Source organism: Lissotriton helveticus, chromosome 3_1 (genome assembly GCF_964261635.1).
Source record: "Lissotriton helveticus chromosome 3_1, aLisHel1.1, whole genome shotgun sequence".
In the NCBI taxonomy this organism is placed as follows: Eukaryota; Metazoa; Chordata; class Amphibia; order Caudata; family Salamandridae; genus Lissotriton; species Lissotriton helveticus.
The window spans coordinates 1,926,397,755-1,926,419,531 of NC_136061.1; the positions used below are offsets into that span (position 1 = coordinate 1,926,397,755).

General features: G+C 48.4%; 1 protein-coding gene across 2 annotated transcripts in view; it reads left to right on the forward strand.

Moving 5' to 3' along the window:
- Positions 1–21,777, forward strand: part of RASGRF1 (Ras protein specific guanine nucleotide releasing factor 1) — a 686,570-nt gene that overhangs the window by 434,059 nt on the left and 230,734 nt on the right. For both annotated transcript variants that reach the window (XM_078682942.1, XM_078682943.1), the window contains one exon: positions 4,658–4,740. In XM_078682942.1, the coding sequence (XP_078539068.1) occupies positions 4,658–4,740 (83 nt within the window). The remainder of the gene's footprint in view (positions 1–4,657; positions 4,741–21,777) is intronic.

Genomic DNA, 21,777 nt, shown 5'->3' on the forward strand with positions numbered 1-21,777 from the left:
AGGGTTGAGAGTGGAAGAAAGAGATAAAGAGTAAATCTATAAATCTAAGTGTACTCTGACACATTTTTGTTACTTTGCTACTTTTGTCTACTCATTATGTATGAGTATAAAGTTACTAAAAAGTGTAGACTTAAATGTTGAGACAAATTTACCAGAGTAACTTTGCTTAAGTAAAAAAAAGATCAGTAATAAGTCTAGACCATGCTTGAGCAACTTCTGATACTGCAACACCCTTCCATAGAAAATAATGTCAGGGACTTAAAACATAACCTCATAATAAATAGCCGTAAATTAAAATAATTTGTTTCAAGTATGTTTTATATACAGAAATAGTTACCCTGTGGTGATGAATCTGCCTGGGGGGGTGGGGGTGGGGGGAAGGGGTGGAGGAAGGTGGGGTTGACGCGTCACATTTCCGTGCAATGTCCAATATTGTGCTGGCTCACGCGTTGCTCCAAACGGAGAGGGCGTGCCGGCTGCCAGTGCCCGCAATACTGGCCAAATATCCCATCCAATGCTCACTCCCACTTAAGAAAGAGAATGCAGCTGCCTGGAGTGTGAGCGCACAGGGCGTGCCGGCTGCCAGTGCCCGCAATATTGGCCAAACGTCCAATCCAATGCTCACTTCCAGGTAAGAAAGAGCATGGCACAGCTCTGGGTTAAACACAAGTAGACTTATTAAGCTTTTCAGCTCGTGGTTCATACGGTCCATGAAACGCTTGGCAGACACGTTTCAGCCGATAAGGCTTTCCTCAGTGCCGGTTTCACAGGCTGGTCCTTTCACCTGGGGGTCATTAGTTGTAAAGATGTTGTGGTGATCACTCCCAGTGCAGTAGTCTCTCGGCCCCTCCTCCGCCTTAAAGGTGTACATCACCTCACACTCCAGGCAGCTGCATGCTGGTAGGTGTAGTCCTACGTGGAAGCCCATTAAGTAACTATATATATATATATATATATATATATATCCTGTACACCGTTTGTCTCCAAACTCGCGCGCTCGTGCAACACAGCAAGCAGACTCCGGACACGGACCTCGAGGTGTATAAAAAGGTTTTATTTAGCAGAAAGAGTCACCGACGTTTCGGCTCAGCGGAGCCTTGATCACATGACATATATATATAACAAAACAATACCTTTTAAGGCTTAGAGTACCTCATAAATTATGCAAATAAGGAAGCAGGGAACTCTAGGTAGGTCCCATGTTTAGGTAGAGAGCAGCTGCTCCTATACAGAGCGACCTACAACCCCATCAACATTTTGAATCTGCTCACCTCAAATGTCTGTTTATCTAGCAAAGTTTTAAGTATGTCATTAACACAGTGCCATCCACGCCAAGCTAGAAAGGGACTAAGCATTTTGCCATTTTTACAGACAAAGCTTTATGCATAAGGTTAGTACAGTGCTATTCATGCCGAGCTGTAAAACGACAAAAGCATTTTACCACTTCAGGCACAGCATTACAACTTTGGATTGCTAAAATACCGTCCAAGCCAACCTGGAATGCATAAAGGCAACACCAGACAGGTATTTTGCTCTTGTTAGAGCTCTTAAGAGAAGTATAGCTTTGTCCATACACAAGGGAGTACCCAGTATAATTTAGAACAATACCCTGTCAGGTTAAGAGTGCTGCATAAATTATGCAAATAAGAAAGCAGGGAACTCTGAGTAGTTACCAAGTATAGGTGGAGAGTAGCTCCTATATGAAGCACCCTTCAACACTGGTTAGACTCTGAATCTTCTCACTACCAATATCTGTTTTCCTAGCAAAGTCTGTAAGCATAGGATTAGCACAGAGCCATCCACGCTGAGCTAGAAAGTGTCCAAGGCTTTGCCATTTGTTCTAATATCATTTAGGGATAACATATTCTATCAACCATTTTTAACTTTGAATTGCAAAATACATACAAATGAATTCCCATTAATTCTACACATAACGTTTTGTAATCGTTAGTACATAATACGTAAGTACAAACATTTGTCTTTAGGTGGGATTTAAAAAAATAAATCTTTAAAATAATTTTTATTGAATTTAGTACATTTCAAATCATTTCATAATTATTAAAAAACAAGCTGATCATTTTAAGTTACTACTAGTAACTTTTCACATGTAGGCAAAGGTCTCTGCCTTCAGGATGGAGATCTCTGTATGTTAAAGTATAAACAAAAATGTAAAACGGTATTAAACTTTAGAATTCAATAGAAAACACATTTTGATGTAGAATATTATTGTTAAATATTTATTCCATGTATTTTAATTGTCGCAAAGTATTCAAAAGTTAAATCATTATTAACTCAATATAAATATTTTTTGTTATATTAAATTCAAATTGAGTTTCTGAAGGCTAAATTAGAAAAAGAAAATCCCACTTAAATAAATAATATACATTTTTTCTGTATTAAAATTATTAAAAGTGATGTCATTATATTTTAATGAGAATGATCTGTGCATTACTTTTTGCATTTAAAATTATTACAATATCTCAATTAAAATAAAAAAATATATATTTTTATATAATGGATTTCTCATTAAATTAAACATATTTTTATTTGTCATTAGTTTAAATCCTGGTAATAATTTGACTTATTTCCTATAGGGTTTTATTTAAGACCCTACCTTCATTATATTCCATAGGAGGTTGTTGCAGTCAGTTTTGGACCCACCGACATCTCACACAGTGGTTCACCCGCTACATTATGATGTGGTGAGCGGAGGGACTATCTGCGGCGCTTCTGACAGGCTCAAGAAGCCCTTTGGTGCATCAGAAGCCATTTGTAAGCCACAATGACGGCAGAGCCAGCCTCGGTTCCACGATTGAGATTATGATGGCACTTTCTGACAGCAGTTCTTTGTCAGCCTTTCCAACATGGAACTGCTGTCGGAAAGTGTGCTTGGGGGCCCCTAGCAGGGCCCTCACCCCTCTGAGGCCTCCGCTCTACGGCCTGGTGCCCCCCTCAACATCCCTGTACGGTGAGGCAGGCAGGTGTCTGCCAAACGGTGCAGGAATATTTACAAACTTCCATTTTTCAATGGGAACTTGCACTTCAGGCGTTTTCAGCCCGCTGCACAAGTTCCCATCGAGAAATGGAAGTTTCCAAACACACTATGTGCGGTCGCATCCTAATTGGATTGCGGAACTACCGACCCATGGTTGGGCCATTCCTTTCCCACAACAGTGTCGGACGGACACAAGTCTGCCCAACATTGTAATCAGGGCCATAGTGTAGCATACGTTGCTCCTACTCAATGCAAAATATGTACCTACCATAGTCTTCGTCACCTTATTTTTAGGCACAGGGTTATTCTTCCACCTTGTTGGGCCCAAGGACATCATAATCTGAAAATACAGTTTAATCCATTATAAGTACCGATACTCTCCTTGTCAAAGTAGAAATGCAGGTACTCAGAGTGAACAATCTAGAAGTGCCAGTACTCAGTACTTGTAAGTGCTGGCCCATTTAAAGCATTGCTCCAGATTAAGAATCGACATTCCCAAGCAGAAGCAGACTCGAGAAATTCGGAACGATTATGTCACTTTCAATAGCAACCGGATTCACTGAATCCGGTGGCTGATTCCACTGACTCCGCTGACCCAACTGACTTTATTGACCATGCGAAGCTCTGCTGACCATGTAGCCCTTGCTGATCCTTCCCCCTCCCAAAGTCCCTACTGACTACACAGACTGTGCTAACTCCCTGCTGAAACCACTTTCCCTGCTGACCAGGGACATAATAACGCAGGCCTCTGCAGCCCCTACAGTGCGGGTAGCGGTGGGGGAGGATTGAAGAGTTTTCTTTTACATATGAGAGGCTCAGGGGCCAGTCATCAGATTCTACAGGGAGCCCCATCATTTTGCATTACACCACTGCTCCTGACTCCAGGGATTCTGCTGCTCATCTTTGCTAGTAAGCCCTTGCTGCCTGCTGCATCTAAGGAACCTGGTGAGACCCATGACTCTACCGACTACACCAACCTTGCTGGCATGTTCGTGCTGAGTTGTTCATCTGTTGGCCTGGCGCACTCTGCCCTTACGTTTTTTAAGTTTAAAATACAAGTTTGTTGGAAGAGAAAAACAACCGTACATATACCAATTGATGACAATAAATCCAGGGGAGGCTCCTCCGCTAGGGCGGAGGAGCATCTCCCCATTGCTCTCAGAGCCGGAAAAATAAAATGCTAATAACATTGTTATTATCATCCTATTTTTTGTAGGTTCAGGGCTGGGTTACGGCGAGGCTGGTGGCACAGGGGTAGGAGTGGTTGCCACACTCCAAGTGCACATGACTGTTTTACCGGCTGTCTTGGGCCGGCCAAACGGTCATGCGCACTTTGCATGTTTCCCACCAGGCTGTAATGCACAGCCTGGTGAGCAACATGCCCAGGCTCCCATTCCCTGTCTGAGTGCTGAACCACGGTGCTCAGACCAGTCACAACACTGCATTGCAGCACTGTGATTGGCTTAAGGGAGCCTGTGTGTGCTTCCTGTTCCAGCCGCGGAGAGATGATGGAGGAAAGACCAGTGAGGAGATAAGTTAAAAAAAAATTGCACCACTCTTCCACCCCACCCTTCCTCCCTTGATCCCTGCCAGACACTATAGAATAAATCACATTATCTATTTAGATACTGAACACTGACCTTCCTGACCCTTCTCTTGCAGTGCATTGATAACATTCGCTGCAATGGCCTGATGATGAACGCATTCGAGGAAAACTCCAAAGTAACTGTCCCACAAATGATCAAGTAAGTGACCAATAAAAGCACTGAAGGTAACTGGGTAATGAAAGTGAGAGTGGCCCTGGAATGGAGAGTGAGAGAAGCGATTGATGAGTAAGGGATGCTTTGGAACCAGAGAAAGGGCTATGGGTCTGATGGCTGTGAACATGCTTGTACCACAATCCAGTGGTGAACTGCCTTCATTATCGATATGTGATTAGAAATAAATGCCTGAATCTCAGTAAATCAAGACTAAATCTGATTATCCTGGCGCGCATGCCATCACTTCATGACCTTTCTATATATCAAGCTTACTTCCTTTGCTGCATCCGAGCATATTTTCTACATTTTGCTATGGTATTCAAACAAAATATTGAGTACAAAATATTGCCATACCAAAATATCGAGTCTAAGATATTGTGTTTTGAAAATATTGTCAGCAAGAATATTGATGTCAAAAATATTGATTTAAAAGTAAGTAATATTGATTTTTAAAATATTGAAGTCATTAATATAGTTTGCAAAAATATAGTTGTTTATAATATCTTTTTTAAATTATTATGTAATTTAGTATATATTTTAAATGTATATTATGTAATCTATTTGTATAATTATTGTTTCTGTTTTTAATATATTTGTTAATTTATTAGTAGTTATTAAATTTAATTTAACAAAATGTTGTGTTTTTTAGCTCCATTGCGGGTTGTGTGTTTATAGGGGTATAGGGCTTGTATGATAGAAGCACGCAGCCCGAACCACAAATGCATCTTAACCATGCAGTCCTTTACCATGCATGCCTTTACCACACAATTTTGTGGTAAAGGCATGAATAGTAATGGGTATGCATGGCTAAGCTCTCCACTACTCCCACCCCTTTCCCCCGCCCTAATCTACAAACCCCCTACCAACATACCCCGAACCCCTCCCACCCCTGGGCTGTCCCTATGCTTTAACATACACTACCCCAGCCCCCTCCAACTCCTGCGCTCTCCTTAAAACAATCCCAACCCCTTCCAATGCCCTTAAACCTAAAACCCTAACCCCAAATTTAAAAAAACTACCCCAATCCCGCCCAATGAGCCCCAAAAACAAAGCCATCCTCCCCTAAGCCCTAAAAACGACCCCAACTACCCATTCTCCTCCCATGCCCTGAGCCCTAAAAATCTGCCCCTTAACTTACACTATCCAATTCCCCTGCGCTGTACCTTAAATTAACTCAACCCCTTCCACTGCCCTTAGACCTGACGCTCTAACCTCTAATTAAAAAAAACTACCCTACCCCCGAGCCCTAATAACTCTTCTGCCTGTTCCCTAAGCCTTGAAAACTACCCTAACACACCCGCCAGTCCTGAAAACAACTCCGACCCCAGCCCTGAAAACGACCCCAACACTGCCTCAGCCCTAAAAACTACCCCAACCGACCCCCAGCACTGAAAACTACCCCCAGACCTGAAAACAACCCGCAGCACAGCCCTGAAAAATACCCACCAGCACAGCCCCACTTTCCTCACCGCGTCCTCTACCTCTCTTCCTGGTGAGGTCTGCCCCCGCACAACCCCAAAAACTCTCCCGCCCCCAGCACAGCCCTGAAAACTTCCCCCTGCCCTCAGCACAGCCTCAGAAAACTTCCCCCTGCCCCCAGCACAGCTCCGAAAACTCCCCCCCACACCAGCACAGCCCAAAAAGCTACCCCAGAACAGCCCCAAAAACTACTCCATGCCCCCAGAATAGCCCCAGTTACCTCTCTTACAGGTGAGGTTTCCTCCTTCCAGATGGAATTTAACGGAGGGCTTTCAGCTGGAAGAAGCACGCTGATGTAAGCGGGTTAATTTGGCCTTGAAAGCTCAGCTGATCGTCCATTAAAATTCCCAAGGTCCTGACCTTTCCTGCGGGTACAGGGCAATTTCCTGCCTCTGCCGGCCACCAACCCTGGTTCCAGAGCGGTGCACCACTTACTTACTTAAAAATGCATCCCATCTTTTTATTAATGTACACTACCCATGTTTCCAAATAGCTTTCTCTTGTACTAGTAATTTGATCAACTTAGCGGTACATGGGAATTGTCGACTTATTTATATCCCTCTAAATCAAGATTTAAATGATTGGAATAAGATTCTATATTGCTTTATCATGAACGCCCTAAAAAAGCTCTATCCAGACATGAGGGTTGCCGAGCCTCTTTCATAATCCATTCTAGATCTTGCTGCCCTGATGATTTTTGGCCGTTTGGCCCATCACTCAACTTCCAATCCTTTTAGAAATATTGGGAGACAGTACTGATGGCACAATTGCATTTTTTGGGAACTTTAAGTGTGTTTTCATTAGACTAAGTCAGGCTTCAGGTCCCATCTTAGCTTATAAACTACTTAATTGATGTAAAGAAAAATATTCTCACCATCATCGGTTCTATGTGATTTCATAGAAAACCAATTTCATGGAATACCATTACTGAAAAACCATTTCATCCAAACTGTTTTATGGAAATTTTGAGAATGAATGGTATTTACATTTCGTAGAAACCAATTCATAGAATGCCTTTTTGGTCGACATTGGCTTTCAAATGTTTATTTTTTAAGTGTAAATGCAATGGTTGCACTTCTTACTTCCACAAATAGTTTTTGGGGATATATTTACTTCAGTGATTTACTTGAGGGGACATTATTTCATATTTATACCTCTTACATTGTCAAACAATTATTTTGAATGATCTTAGTTCATTGACCCATCACCACCTGTAAACACCATGCATGGCTGACTCATTACAACCCCTGAACACCATCAATCCATGTCCTCTAAAGCCCCCTCACCACACCTAAACTACTTTCATCCCTGAAGCCTAAAGCCTGTCAACCCCAAAAATTCACCATCCTTGAACCCTAAAATCACTCACTACCCCTAACTCCACCCATTCCTGAACCCTAAAAACCCTCACCACCCTTAAACATATGCCATCCATGGCCAATAGGAACTCCTCATCCCCTTAAACTACTAATCCCTGAATCCTAAAAACCCTTTTCTACATCTAAACTCCACCCATCTCTGAATCCTTAAAATCTCTCACCACCCCAAACTCCATCCCATCCTGAACCCTAAAATCTCTTCACTACCCCAGTCACTACCCATAATTGAACCTTAAAAATCTTCATCAGCCCAAAACACTGCCCATCCATGAACCCCTAAAATCCCTCACCAGCCCTAAACTCCGCCCATCCATGATCCATAAAACCACTCATCACCCTTGCACTTCCGTATATTAAACAGCAAGCTGGACAGGTAAGTAGCTTTTGATTGAAAAACTCCTTGGTCATCTCTAGTGTTCTTGATAAGCTTCAAATGATTCAACAATTATATGGCCCTGCTTTCTATCTCATTACCAATAGATGATACATAGTCTGTCCTCCTGCATTCAGGCTAAGCCCAGCGTTTATGTGCTCTCGGTTGCATTGCATTTCAAGATGTACAGTGGACCACCCTGAAAGCTTCGGTCCTTTCTTCATGGGTACTGCCTTGTTCGGGTCTGGAATTACAGAGAGGACTCTCTTGATAGGCCTGCTTAGTCACAATAATCATTGTCAACAGTGGCCTCCAAGACTAGCTGTAGACCTATGATTGGATGTATTAGTTGCAGCCTCTCAGCTGAGTTTCTTCGCAATGATGCCTCTGTGCCAATTCTGGTCTCCAGGACAATCTTGGCTTTCCACTCAACATCATTATGACTTTAATTATTTCCACCAGCATATTGGTGCAGTTGTGATACAGTTCACTCAAGAAGGGCACAGACACCTTTGCGACAAAGTTCACTCCTGGCTCACTCTCTTTGTCAGCTTTCTCTGGGTACTCCTTCTCCACTCAGACGGTTTCTCCTCATGAAGGTTCAGGCACACTCTTTCACTCATAGGAGGTAGGCAGACTTCTAGGCTATTTAAGCCAATCATGTACTCTAGCAAAAAAGGGTAACCCTGAGGCAATGTCTCCTCACCTCTGAAAGACTGCCATCAAATCAGGCAGACACCAGCCCTGGTTACACAGCAGCTCTTTGGTTACTCTGTGGAGTACTCCGTTCCTTGATCAAGAAGAATTTGGTACAGCAACAAAGTGGTGTTGTTTGAATCCCACTTTTAAATACATTTTTCGGACAGTGTCTGAGGCTTCAGAATCTCTTTTCTTTCAAATGTAATTTCTAGGCTACTCTCCCAACACAGCTTTGTGTGAAGTGATAGTTTTCATAGCAGATCGCAATGGATCTGGCTCCAAGCAGGAGTATCCAAAACATGAGCATAGTGAAGTGTGATCTCTGTGCACCTGGCTGTTGTCAGTCTTCCTGAACAGTAATCACACAATAAGACCGGTCGTGGCTAACATTCTTCACCTTGAACAGTAACTATGGTCAAGCCCTCACCCCTACCATACACCGTATAGTAGTTTTCAGGAAGAACTAACAATGACAAGGTATACATTGAATTTCTAAAGAGAGCTTTGTATCCATCATCCTCACTTCAGGGTCTGGGTTTCCACCCTCCATCCACGAGGTCCAGGCAATACACGTCCACTGACTGAAGCAAGCTGTCTTCACCCTCCATCGTGGACTTTGCTAAATCAGGGTCATTCACATTAGATCCAACTGGCTCTAGTATTCCTACTGAGTGTTGCACTCTGCGAAATTTTTACTCACACAACATACAGAGTCCTAATACCATACGTGTGCTACAAATGCACTTGACACACATACGCACTTAACATCCGCACAGTATGTTAGCAAACGTTTTTAGGTTTCATAAAGCAGCAGAACTTTACACAAGGGGGATCAGTAGACAGCTCTTTAACTGACACAAAGGAAAATGTATGGTGACACTCTAATTTCACAAAACACAGGAAGCTACCACCACCACTTTACATGATTTAGGACATGGACCAGAGCCCTCTGCCTAGTATAAGGGTATGCATGGCAGTCCCCTCCGGGTCACCTTGGAACTGGATTTTGAATTGTCCACTAGGTTACTTTGATGCCAGGACCATTATAAAAGTCAGGATGCCAGTTTCACATGCAGCCAGTCACTCAGGGCAGGGTCTACACTGGCCTACCATGCAAGCGACATTCCCATCATAACAAAAGAGTAATAAAGAAAAAACAAAGGGAAACACAGACAGAGATTAGGAGAGAAAGAACCAACTGCAAATTGACAGAGATACAGATTAGGTATGAAGAAAAAGACAAAAGTATGGTACAAAAAAATGAAAAATACTGAGGCAAGTAAAGGCACAGAGGCACGGATAAAGATAATTACAGTTACAGATACAGACCAAATACAGACCAAATAAAAGTAAAAGCAGCGTAGTTAAATGCACAGGGGTAGATGCAGGCAGAGAAAGAGACTGTGAACAGCAGCATGAGAGCAACTGTTACACACACAGAAAGAAAAGGAAACAAGCACATCAAATATATACAGGCAAATAATAAACAGGCATAGAAAACACCGAAAAAGCAAGAGGTACTAAGCTAGTGGAAGAGTAAATTTCAAACCGAGTAAATCAAAGAGAGAAACAATTTACATTAAGTAAGAGGCACCCACCTTTGGGACAATTGTAATACACTGACTAACAAAAGATGGCTGGCAGTAAAATGAGGAGGACTTTGTAACTCCATTGCCAAACTGTAAGTGTGTGAAGGGAAGCCAGGTTGACAGACAGCAAATGAGGTAAATATGGAAGAGAGATAGGTCCTTGTTAGGGTTTCGTCACCTACAAGTACTGCCCAACATTAATTGAGGAAATTGGGTGCGTGTCCATTATCAAGTATTTATAACAATACAACCCTTTCCCACAAGGTTCCTATGAGAAACAGATATACGGTATAAGCACCCTAGAAGTAAAAACACAATAGTAGTTTTCTGATATGGCAACTGATGAGTTTTTGAACATTGTACAGCATTCTGATTTCTTTCAGCATTTTCTTTTTTTCCTTGTTCACCCTTATTGTGTTTAATAGGTTTACATAGCTGAGTCAAAAAGTGTTTCACCCTGTTTGGCAGTATGCCTAGGGCTTTCTCAAGGCTTCAGATTATACATATATATCAATGTTAGGTTGTGTATATAAAAAATAAATATTTTGATATAGTGCAAAGCTGTGCCACATGGTTCACTCAGTTGCATGCATTAATCACTGCAAAAGCTGAATATTTAGCAATCAGGACCGATTCACAAAGGGCCTCCTCACTCATGCCAGAGGCCCCGCAGTCGTAGTGGGGGCCCGCACTCGTGGTGTGACGTTGGGATTGAAGTTTCTCATTGCAGAGGTCCCGCTACCAGTGCTGCCCCCCGCCGCGACAGCAGGACCTCCGCCATGAATGCGGAGGCCCTTTGTGACTCAGGCCCTAGGTGTTTTAAGATAAAAGCGAGAAAGTCATCCTTTTGGCCCTGATCACCCTCATTATTTTACTGGTACTGGTGGTTCCTGACTCCGATTGTGCCCTGGACTCTGCTAACCAGGGCCAGTGATCTGTTTAAAAGGTACATGGTAATTAGGTGTAACTATAATTGGTTCAGACAACCTACCTGTACGCCCCTAATATATGGTAGGGCATGGAGGTTTAGAAATCCCAGTGGATTTAATGCTCTTAAGTGTGCACTGCTGTGGGCCTGCTGTCATTTTAAAACCAACCCTGCCTTGCAGGCAGGTTTTAAAATAAAACGGTGTCCAAATTCGATTTTGGAATTAAAAGTACTTCCAAAGTCTAAAACTACCTTTTTATTACATATGTCACCCCTAAGGTCTGCCCTAGGTGCCCCAAGGGTAGTGTACATTGTTTAAAAATTAGGGACATTATAAAATATGTTTTACATGCCCTGGTGAGGGAAAAAACGCCAAAGTCGTTTTTCACCATTGTTGGGCTGCTAGCTCCATAGGCTAACATGTGAACGCTTCATCAAACTTTTATAAAGACTAACCTTTGACAGGAGTGAGCTAACACCATAATTCATAGTATCAAAAAAATAGTTACATGGGGGCGTGGCTAAGCCCGATCTGTGATGGCCGCGTATTCCCGGAACTCCGTGGTCGATGAGCCCCGCATCTATCCTGCAATCGTATCCGGAGGTCCGGAGTGTCTCCCCCGGGACCGTACGGAGCCTGTGCCGCTTGGTTTTTGGGCTGTTTGCTGTCCCGGTGGGGGAGCTAGATCGCCGACAGCCGAGTGAAGGCCTTCAGGCCGGGGCCCACAGTTGAAGCCCCGGGCTGACAGCAAACAAACTCAGGCTTCGGCCGGCAGGTGGGGCCGCAACGTAAAGAGTGCCACCTCGGGCCAGTGTCTGGCCCCGCCATTGAACTTGGTTTGCCTGCGCGCCTTTGGTGGGGGCGCTGAGATGTGCAGGAAGCAGCAGCGGCGAAGGTGCTGCGGCGGCCGCGATTTAAGCCGTCGCCGCACTTGTTTGGATGTGCTGTCCCGGGGTGGAGAACAGATCTTCCCCCCACCCCTGACATTCTGCGGCCGATCTCATAAGGCCTCCTCCCAATGCCCCTGATGGATCTAGTCTTTGTGCACTTCGGCGGCCTTTGTGGAGACGGACATTTCCCCCCTTCCCCCCTTCCCTTCTTCTCTCCTCTGCTGTCGCGGCCATTCTGTGACGTTCTGACGCCTGGCGGTGGAGGAGCTCCTGCGCTGAGTGGTGGCTATTGGGGTGCCTTTTGAGGCCAGCTGCTGTTTAGGTGGGGGTCTTCCCCCCCCCCAGTCCCCTCTCTGGACTGGATTTTTGTGACGCTGCGCTGTGACGGGATGCGCTGCTGGCCTCATGCGGGCACTATCAAATGCAGGATTTCAGGGAAGATGGTGACCTTGATGTTAGAGACTGGGGGCGCCTCTGTTTTGCTCATAATGCAGCTTTGAGGTGGGCTGCGAAGTTGGAGCTGTAGTGTGGAGTGTTGGTCCTTTGAGCTGGCATCGTGTTGGTGGAGGGGTCTCCCCCCCACTCCTGTGTTCTGTGGCTCCCCTACCCTGGCTGCTCTACTGAGGCACGGAGTAAGGTGGTGAAATCAACTGTTGGTGAATCGAACGTCTCTGAATGCCATCATCGCATGGTGAGCCGCGCATGGGCATTACGACGCAACTTGCTGTTATAAGTAGGGGTGCTGGGGTGCGGCGGATGTCCCCTGCGGTGGTGAACTGAATTCCCTTCTGCTCCTCTGCCCCCGTTTGTCATCGCGGAGCCCTTCTTGGCGCCCATACTGTTGGAGGGCTGGATTGCTTGTCCCTGCTGCAGATAATCCTGTGGTGCCTGTGTCTGGAGTAGCTGACTTGAGAATACCTTCTGGCTGGTTCTGAGCTTGCCCCTGATTGCACGCTGCACATTGGGGCATGGAGAGAGTGAAGGGCACTGGGACCAGAGGATCGAATGCCGGTTCAATCTAACAAGCTCGACAGATACACTATTACTAAGGATATGCCTAAGGGGAGGTTGTCGGAGGAGTCGGCGAAGGGAGCGCTGGCCGGGGAGGAACCTGAATTATCTCTCAAGGATGTCATGGACGCTATATCTGGGGTCAAGACCTCCCTAGAGCATAAGATGGATTCAATGGCCATAGACATTAACCTGATTCGTGCGGACCTGGGAAAGCTGAATGAAAAAGTGAAACAGGTTGAGCTTACCACCTCTAGTCGTGTGGAGGATGTCTCCCAGTTGCAGAAGGAAGTTGGCGAACTGCCCGAATCTCGTGTTGCCTTTGACCGCAAGTTAAATGACTACGAAGGCCGCCTCCGCCGTAACAATCTGCGCATCCCTGGTGTGCCTGAAAAGTCGGAGGGGCAGGCTGCAGAACTTTTTGTTGAGGAACTTATTCTCAAGCATCTACAGCCGAAGGACCTCTTTGTCGACCTCTTTGTCGTCGAGCGGGCTCACAGGGTCCCGGGCGGACGCCCCAGACCGGGCGCTCCCCCGCGGCCCATGTTGGCCCGTGTCCTCAATTTCCGGGACAGGGACGCTATTCTTCAGTGATCGAGGGCCAGCGCTTCCCTTAAATATGAGAACGCTACTATCTCTTTCTTCCCATACTTCACGCAGAGAGTGCAAAAACAACGGAAATCCTTTTTGTCGGTGAAGCGTGACCTGCGGGAGAGAGGCATGAAGTACTCTATGTTGTTTCCTGCCCGTCTTCGAGTGGAGGCGGAGGGTAGAGCATGGTATTTTGATCAGCCGGAGACAGTGTCGGAGTGGCTGGAGTTTCGGGGCCCTCCGGATCGTGCGAGCCGGGGGAGAGATGGTGACTCTGAAGCTCAGCCTTCCTAATTGGAAGTTCAGTTGTGTATCTTAGTTGTGTGGAGGGTGGCGGGGGGGTGTGTTGATGTGGGGGGCGTGGGAAGAGAGTTTTTGTGGATTCCGTGGGGGGGGTGAGGTATAACATTTGCATAATTGTGCTCACTGCGGACTCATTGTTGGATTTTTTTTTGGGGGGGCACTAACTGGAGCTCTTAGGATTTATCCCCCTAAGTATTTTTTTGTTCTTTCTTTTGAATGTTAAGGGCGACAGGCACTCTGCGTTTTCAATGGACAATTTGAATCCTAGTGCGCAGGGCAGCGGGGTGGGGGGGTGTTGGGGAGGGAAGTTTGTTTCACCAGTTGGGTGGATAGTTTTTGGCATCAGCGTATTGTACTTGATTAACATGTTGCAGACAGAGGGTTGTCGGCTCTTTTTCGCGCACGATGATGGGGGGTAGGGAGCTAAGGGTACTGAGTTGGAATGTGAATGGGTTGGGGGACAAAATTAAACGTAGTGTAGTTCTTCAGTATCTCAAACGTCAGGCGCCGGATGTGGTTTTGCTTCAGGAAACGCATTTAGTTGGGAATACCTGCAAGGCTATGCACAGAATGGGGTACAATTTGGTGGCCCATGCTGGATTCACATCAGGTTCCAGGGGGGTGGGCATCCTCACGAGAAAAGCGCTTCCTTTTGTGATAGATTCCACGTGGGAAGATGACAAAGGCAGATATGTTGGCATCACGGGTCGGTGGGAGGGGCTTGTTCTTACCCTCCTGTCTGTCTATGTACCCCCGGGTTTGCAATCCACCTCCATTGCCGATTTGGGGAAACTTCTGCTTGAATTGCCGGTTGGGCTTTTGGTTCTGGGCGGGGATTTCAACTCTGTGGTTTCTGAAGCCATGGATAGGCATCACCCGCGGGATATAGGGCGCCCTATGCAATGGTTACCCGACTTTATTGAGGCCATGGGTTTGGTGGATGGTTGGAGGTTGCTTCACCCCGGTCAGAAGCAATACACATTTCATTCCAGTGCTCACAACAGCCTCTCCCGCCTGGATTACTGTTTGGTCCTGGCGGCTCAGGCATCTTTCCTCACTGAGGCTGTTCATCTCGCATGGGGCATTTCTGATCATTCCCCGCTGTGGTTCCGGCTAAGTATCACTTCGGGAGCAGTGGGTAGGGTGGCCCCCATTAACCCCTGGTATTTACGTAACCCCAAGCTTCGAAAGGATCTCATTAAGGCTCTAGATGATTATTTTGTTGATAATGAAGGGTCGGTGTCCTCTTCCGTTTCCCTCTGGGAAGCCTTTAAGACAGTCATTAGGGGTCAGGCTCTGTCATTGATAGCTGGAACTAAGAGGGAAAGGAATAGAGAGGTTGTGGAGGCTGAGACAGAGATTGGTCGCCTGGAGGGGGAACTGGAGCAAGAGGTAACACAAGCTACGTTACATCTCTTGAGCCTTAAGCAGTATGATTACACATCACTGGTTACTGATAGAGCCAGGGATCTTGGTAGGGAGCAGCAGGGTAGGCTTTACGACCTTGGGGATAAGTCAGGGAAGCTTATCGCTTGGTTGGACAAAAAGTACTGGGCTGACCGCGTCGTCCCAGAGATTGTTACAGAGGAGGGAGCTTTGCTTACTGATCCACAGAGTGTTGTCGACAGTTTTGCGGCACACTTCCAATCTGTGTATACCTCGGTCTCTGATCGACCGAAGGAAGACTCTCATCTGTTGCTTCGTGATATACAGCTCCCGTGTCTTTCCCTCGAAGATCGTGACTTTATGGACAGTGCTCTAACAACTGACAAACTTGCCCAGGCTATTCGCTCCTTGAATTCGGGTAAGGCGCTGGGACCCAATGGGCTCCCTATTGAACTCTATAAGCTCAGACCTGACAAGCTGGCTCCTCATCTCAAATGTATGTTTGTTGAGGCCAGGGAAAAAGGGATCCTACCCAAGGATCAGAGAGTTGGGTCAGTGGTGGTGATTCATAAGGCAGGTAAACCTAGGACGAGCTGTGCCTCCTACAGGCCCATTTCTTTATTGAATGCAGAGCCCAAAATTCTGTCCAAGCTTCTCTCTAATAGGTTGGTGAAAGTGGTTAGTAAGTTGATCCATCCAGATCAGTCAGGCTTCATCCCCCACAGAAACACAACCTTAAATTTGCGTCAGTTGCACAGCGTGCTAGCTAGGGCCCACACTTTGCAGGAACCAGCCGCAATTGTTTCACTTGATGCAACCATGGCTTTTGACACCGTAGAATGGTCCTATTTGTGGGGGGTCCTGACTAAATTTGGATTTGGCCCCGAATTTATCAGCTGGGTGCGCCTGCTGTATGCTGAACCGCTTGCCCAGATAGTGGTCAACAATCGGGTCTCGGCGTCCTTTCAACTAGGTCGGGGCACTTGGCAGGGTTGCCCTCTTTCTCCCCTTCTTTTCTCGCTAGCTCTGGAGCCCCTGGCGGCTTGGTTGCGCTGGGAACCCTCTATGCGGGGCATTTGGTGGTCCCCTGACTGGGAGGACCGAATTTCCTTGTATGCTGACGATATGCTGATTTATTTAACCTCTCCCCGGAAGTCCCTTATTGACCTTTGTAACGTCCCGGCTTCTTTTGGTAAGAACTCCGGGCTCACTTTCAATTGGGGTAAATCTCTCTTGTTCTTTTTGAAGGGAGAACCCCCGGTCCCTCCGCAGAATTATCCCATTCAAATAAATAAAGATGGATTCAAGTATTTGGGTATTTTTATCTCTCTTGATCCTGCGGTCATATATGCCCAAAATCTCTTTCCCCCCTTGCAGAGGCTTAGGAGTGATATCGCCCACTGGAATAGACGTCCGCTCTCGTTGGGGCGAGCGGCCCTTTTTAAAATGATGGCTCTGCCTCGTTTTCTTTATGCACTTCAGAATACTTTAGATGTAGGGCCAGCCAGTTATTTCCGTGAGGTTGAAGGGTTGCAGCGTAGTCTCTTATGGGAGGGTAGGCCCCGTATCGCTTTAGCTAAATTGGCGCTTCCCTGGTACGATGAAGGTGTTGCCCTCCCAGATATCAAGCGGTACTATTGGGCTTCCCAGCTGTCTGCGATCAACCATGGAACGTATGGTCCTATCGCTGACCCTGGATATGCCATGGATAAATGGCTTCTCCCCGGAGGTAGCTATAATAGAGCGCTATACTCTAAACTGACGAAGTTGGGCTTGACAGGGCCGACTAAGCATGCTGTTCAGATCTGGTACGATGCCACAAGCTCTCTGGGTTGGAGGGACAAATTAACGCTAGCCACCCCACTTTTTGGTTACGGAGCTGCTAGGTAAGCTCTGGAATACGAAAGGATTTGATAAGTGGGACTTGATAGGAATTTCCACCATTAGGGACATATGGGGCAAAGGGAGAGTTAAGTCCTTTGAGGAACTACAAGCTGAATTTGAACTGACGAGCTCTGAGTATTTTCGCTATGCACAAATTCGGCATTCTTTACAAGCTGCTCTGCCAGTGGACGCTGATCCTCCGGAGGCTTCGCCTCTTGAAGACAGAATTTTGGATGGTCACCTCCCCGCAAAAAACTATCTCCCTGATTTATAAGAAGTTAATTAATCATAGGGCGGATTTGCTTGGGGAGTTGAGGGATAAGTGGGTATGGGACGGAATAGAACTGGATGATGAGGACTGGCATTCGGCTGTGTCCCCTCCTAAAGTAGTTGCCATTCCTGCTCGGCTGCCGCTCGTTCAGCTTAAAATACTGCATAGGGTTTATGCTACGGGGCCCGCCGTGTGCGGATAGGTCTGTCTGACACCAGTTTGTGTAAACGGAAGTGTGGTCTCGTTGGGACGTTCCTCCACATTATTTGGGAGTGTCGATATATTACTGAGTACTGGCATGAAATTCACAGCACTATGCACGAGGTTCTGGGGGTCTCCTTGTTACCGGAAGCAAGGAGATGCCTCCTTAACATATGGGAGCCTACAGATCTCAACACTGCTCAAACACAGTGGGCTACATTGGGTTTCCTGATAGCGAAAAGGAACATCTCTCAGCAGTGGGAATCTGGGCAGCCTCACACCATTGAGATATGGAAGAATAACTTAGACTGGAGTATGTTTCGGGAGAAAACTGTTTTTATGGCAAGGGGGGGCGCCCTCGTAAGTGGGCTTCGATATGGGGACCGTGGAATAAATATAGAGGAGAGATCTGTGTGCCACCTAGAGCTGCTGTTTTTGATGCACCCTAATCTCCGTAATGTTTTTGACATGTCTGTGCCTTTGTTTCCTGTTCCCCTAGTGGTGGGTTGATTGATATGACAACACTCCTCTGTATTGTGTCTTTTACTGATGCTTGTTTTCAATAAAAAGAATTGTTAAAAAAAAAATAGTTACGGGGGCGTGGCTTGGAGGGCGTCGATGGCGGTCGCAGCTTAGAGGAGCTCCCGCCGGCCCACACATTATCCGGATATTATCCTGGCCCCCGAGCCCCGCATACTACCCTACCTGTGCTGGCAGTGTTCCGGGTGGCACCGAGAGCTGTCCGGTGTGCCGCCCTGCTTCTTCAGCTGCTCCGGCGACCTACACTTGCTGGCGACGAGGTGCGGCCTACTGCCCACGAGTAGAGCCGGGGCCTCGATTTTCGCGACCCGAGACCGTCGGCCGGCGGTTGAGCCGGTCGGGAGAACCCTCACCCAGCAGCATCGGCACCGGAACCCGCGGGGACCGCTGAGAGTGCCTGCGTCATCGGAGGCTGCCCCTGGGGTGTCCCCGGGACGGTGTGGGGACGCCGCGGCCTGTGTGGACCCCGGGAGACCGGGGCCTCGAGTTTTGCGACCCCGGGCCGGTCCGTGTCTGTGCGACCGGGGGTCGCGGAAGCTGGCTCCTGTGGTCAGTGCGGCACCTGTAGTGCGCGGTGACCGCTGTCATCGTCCGGGGGGACCCTGGGGGACTGGGTCGCGGATCACCCCCTACTGACCGGTGGCCTTGCAATCTCCTCGTGACGTGCGCTCTGAGGCGCTACTCCCCGGGCCTGTTCCCAGGATTGGTTGGGGCCGGTGGGACGACGGAGGGAGTCCCCGCTGGATCCTGCCTCGGATACTGGGGCGCTGGAGTGTCCTTGCTGCCTGCCTGGCTCTGGAGACGCCGGGGCCTCGAGTTTGGTGGACCCTAGCCGGATAGTGCTTTCTCTGGCTCCTGGACCGTGAGTTGGGCTCAGAACAGATAGAGTCCTAGCGATTTGCACGCCACGTCGGTCTTGGCTGGCCAGAGCTGGTGGTACCTGGGGGGACAAGCCTGCTGCCCGGATGGTGCGTGGAGGTCTCCTGCGGATAGCCCGAGACGAACTGTGAGTGCCCCCCCCCCCCCCCCCCTCCTCTGCATTGGCCGCTGCTTTGTGACTCGGGTGGGGTGTGGAGTGGCCGGGCGGTCGACGGGGCTGGCCGTCCCCGATTCCTGGAACTTTCCTCTGCGCGTCCCGGCTCATAGGTCCGGGGTGGGGTCCAGTCTGCGATCCTGGAAGCCCTTCCCTAGTGCCGTGACTATCCTGCCAGGCGTTCCCGCTGGGGCTTGCTGCCTGGAGCTGGGCTGCGGTGTTGGTGTGCTGGGGGTGCTCATTGGAGACGGCATTTGAACCCCGACGGAGTCTCCCTGGCCCCCCTGAGTGACCGTACCTGGTGCATTGCTGTCGACGAGGGGCCCCCCACTGGGGCAGTGTGGCCATTTTCCTTGCCGCTAACCATGACGAGAGGAGGGGGCGGCACTGGGTCCGCCAAGCAAGGGACAATTGATAAATTCACGGGGCCCAGTGGAGGATCCGGGGCCTCCGGTGGTGGCCAGCATACGGGCCCTGATAATGCGGCCCTGATGGCCGCCATTACGCAGTCCAGAGACATGCTTGATGCCAAGATTGGGGCCGTTGGCGCCGATGTCATGCTGCTGCGTCAAGATCTCCGCAATGCTGTGGCCCGCATCACCGAAACCGAGACTCGGATTACTGGAGTGGAGGACGATGTGGTGGCCCTGAAAAAGAAGGTGGAGGACATGGCCCGGATCCAAAAAGGGCTGGCGCTCCGTGTCGAGGATGCGGAGGGGAGGGCGCGAAGGAACAATCTGCGCTTTGTGGGCTTTCCGGAGGATTGTGAGAAGGGGTCCATGGATTCATTCTTGGCGCACTGGTTGGAGAGCTGGCTTCCCCCGGACGCTTTATCGCGCTGCTTTGTGGTGGAGCGTGCCCATAGAGCCTTGGCGCAGAAACCACCGGCGGGGGAGCGACCGCGTCCGGTCATCGCTAAGATCCTCAATTTTCATGACCGGGATGTGATCCTTAGGGAAGCAAGGGCGAAGGAGGACTTGTCGTTTGAGGGTCACAGGATAATGATCTTTCCGGACTATACCAGGCTGGTGCAGCAGCAGCGCCGATCCTTCCAGGATGCGAAAGCCAAGTTACGAGGCCTGAAAATTCAGTATTCGCTGTTGTACCCTGCACGTCTGCGTGTTGTGTTTCATTCCAAGACTCACTTCTTTGACACCCCGGAGGCGGTTTTTCAATGGACAGATGAGACTGTCAGGATCCGTCCGAATGCCCAGCCGGGCCTGAACTCCGGAGCGTCGCGTGGGTCATCGCCGGAGAGGGGCGACTCTTCCAACGGGAGCAAAAGACGCCGGAAGTCCAGATCGCGACGACGCTCCCGATCCGGGGGTGACCTACTGGATGGTGCACAGTCAGATACTGCTCAGTCTGGGACTGGGACCTGAGGGGCGTAGGGCCCTCTCCTATCTCCTGCATGTCCTTCGTTTCTGGCCTGGGCTGGTGGCCATAGGGGTGACACTATTGATTGATGGGCTGGTCTGAGGTGTGGGGTGGTCTGGGTCGTGACTGGTCCCACAGGGGATGGGCGTGATGTTTATAGTAGCTCTGTCCCGCTGCGCTTAAGCGGTGGGCCACATGTGAGTAATGGGGTTCGGGGTGCTGACCTATGGGCGGCCCATTCCTCCCATGTTCGAGGGGGGCCCAAAGGGGAGGTACTGTTAGTTGGGGAGTGTGGGGGGATCCATTGGCCTGGGGGACCTTGGGCGCTCTGTTTTGGGCCCGGGGCTCTTTATGCCGCGACAGGTACTTCACTGTTTCATGAGGTATAGGGGTGGGGGAGGGGGGATAGGCGGGGGTTTGATAGTTGAGGATGTTGGGTGGGTGTTCGGGTGGGGGGGGGTGCAGGGTGGTTGGATGGGGGTGCACGTGATTTTTGCTGCTGTGGTTTTTGTATTACTGGGTGCTTGGGCTGGGTCCGGGGATTTCCAGATGCTCTCCCACCGAGACTATGGGTGATTCTCCAGGGGCGGTGCCTGTTAGTGGCTCCATGAGGATTCTTAGCTGGAATGTCAGGGGCATGCTGGACAAGATTAAAAGGGGGGCGGTGCTGCGCTGGGGTAAGAGGGACTCGGCAGATGTCATGTTACTGCAAGAAACACATTTGTTAGGAACGAAGGTGCTGAGTCTACAACGTTTTGGTTATACCCAGGTGTTCCATGCAGGTTTTACCAGGGGGTCGAGAGGGGCGGCTGTCCTCATTCATCGACGCTTATCTTATGTTCACGAGCGCCATTGGCTTGATCCCCAGGGCCGGTTTGTGTTTGTCAAGGGCATGATTGGTGTGGAACCTGTGGTGTTCGGCAGTGTGTATGCTCCCCCTCCCCTGCAGTGGTCTCTAGCGGAGCGCCTGTTTGAATTGTGGGCCGATATTCCGGACTGCCTGGCTGTCATAGGGGGTGACTGGAATGATGTGTTGGATGTGAATCTAGACAGGCAGAGACTGCAAGTGGCCGCGGGGGCGCCTGCC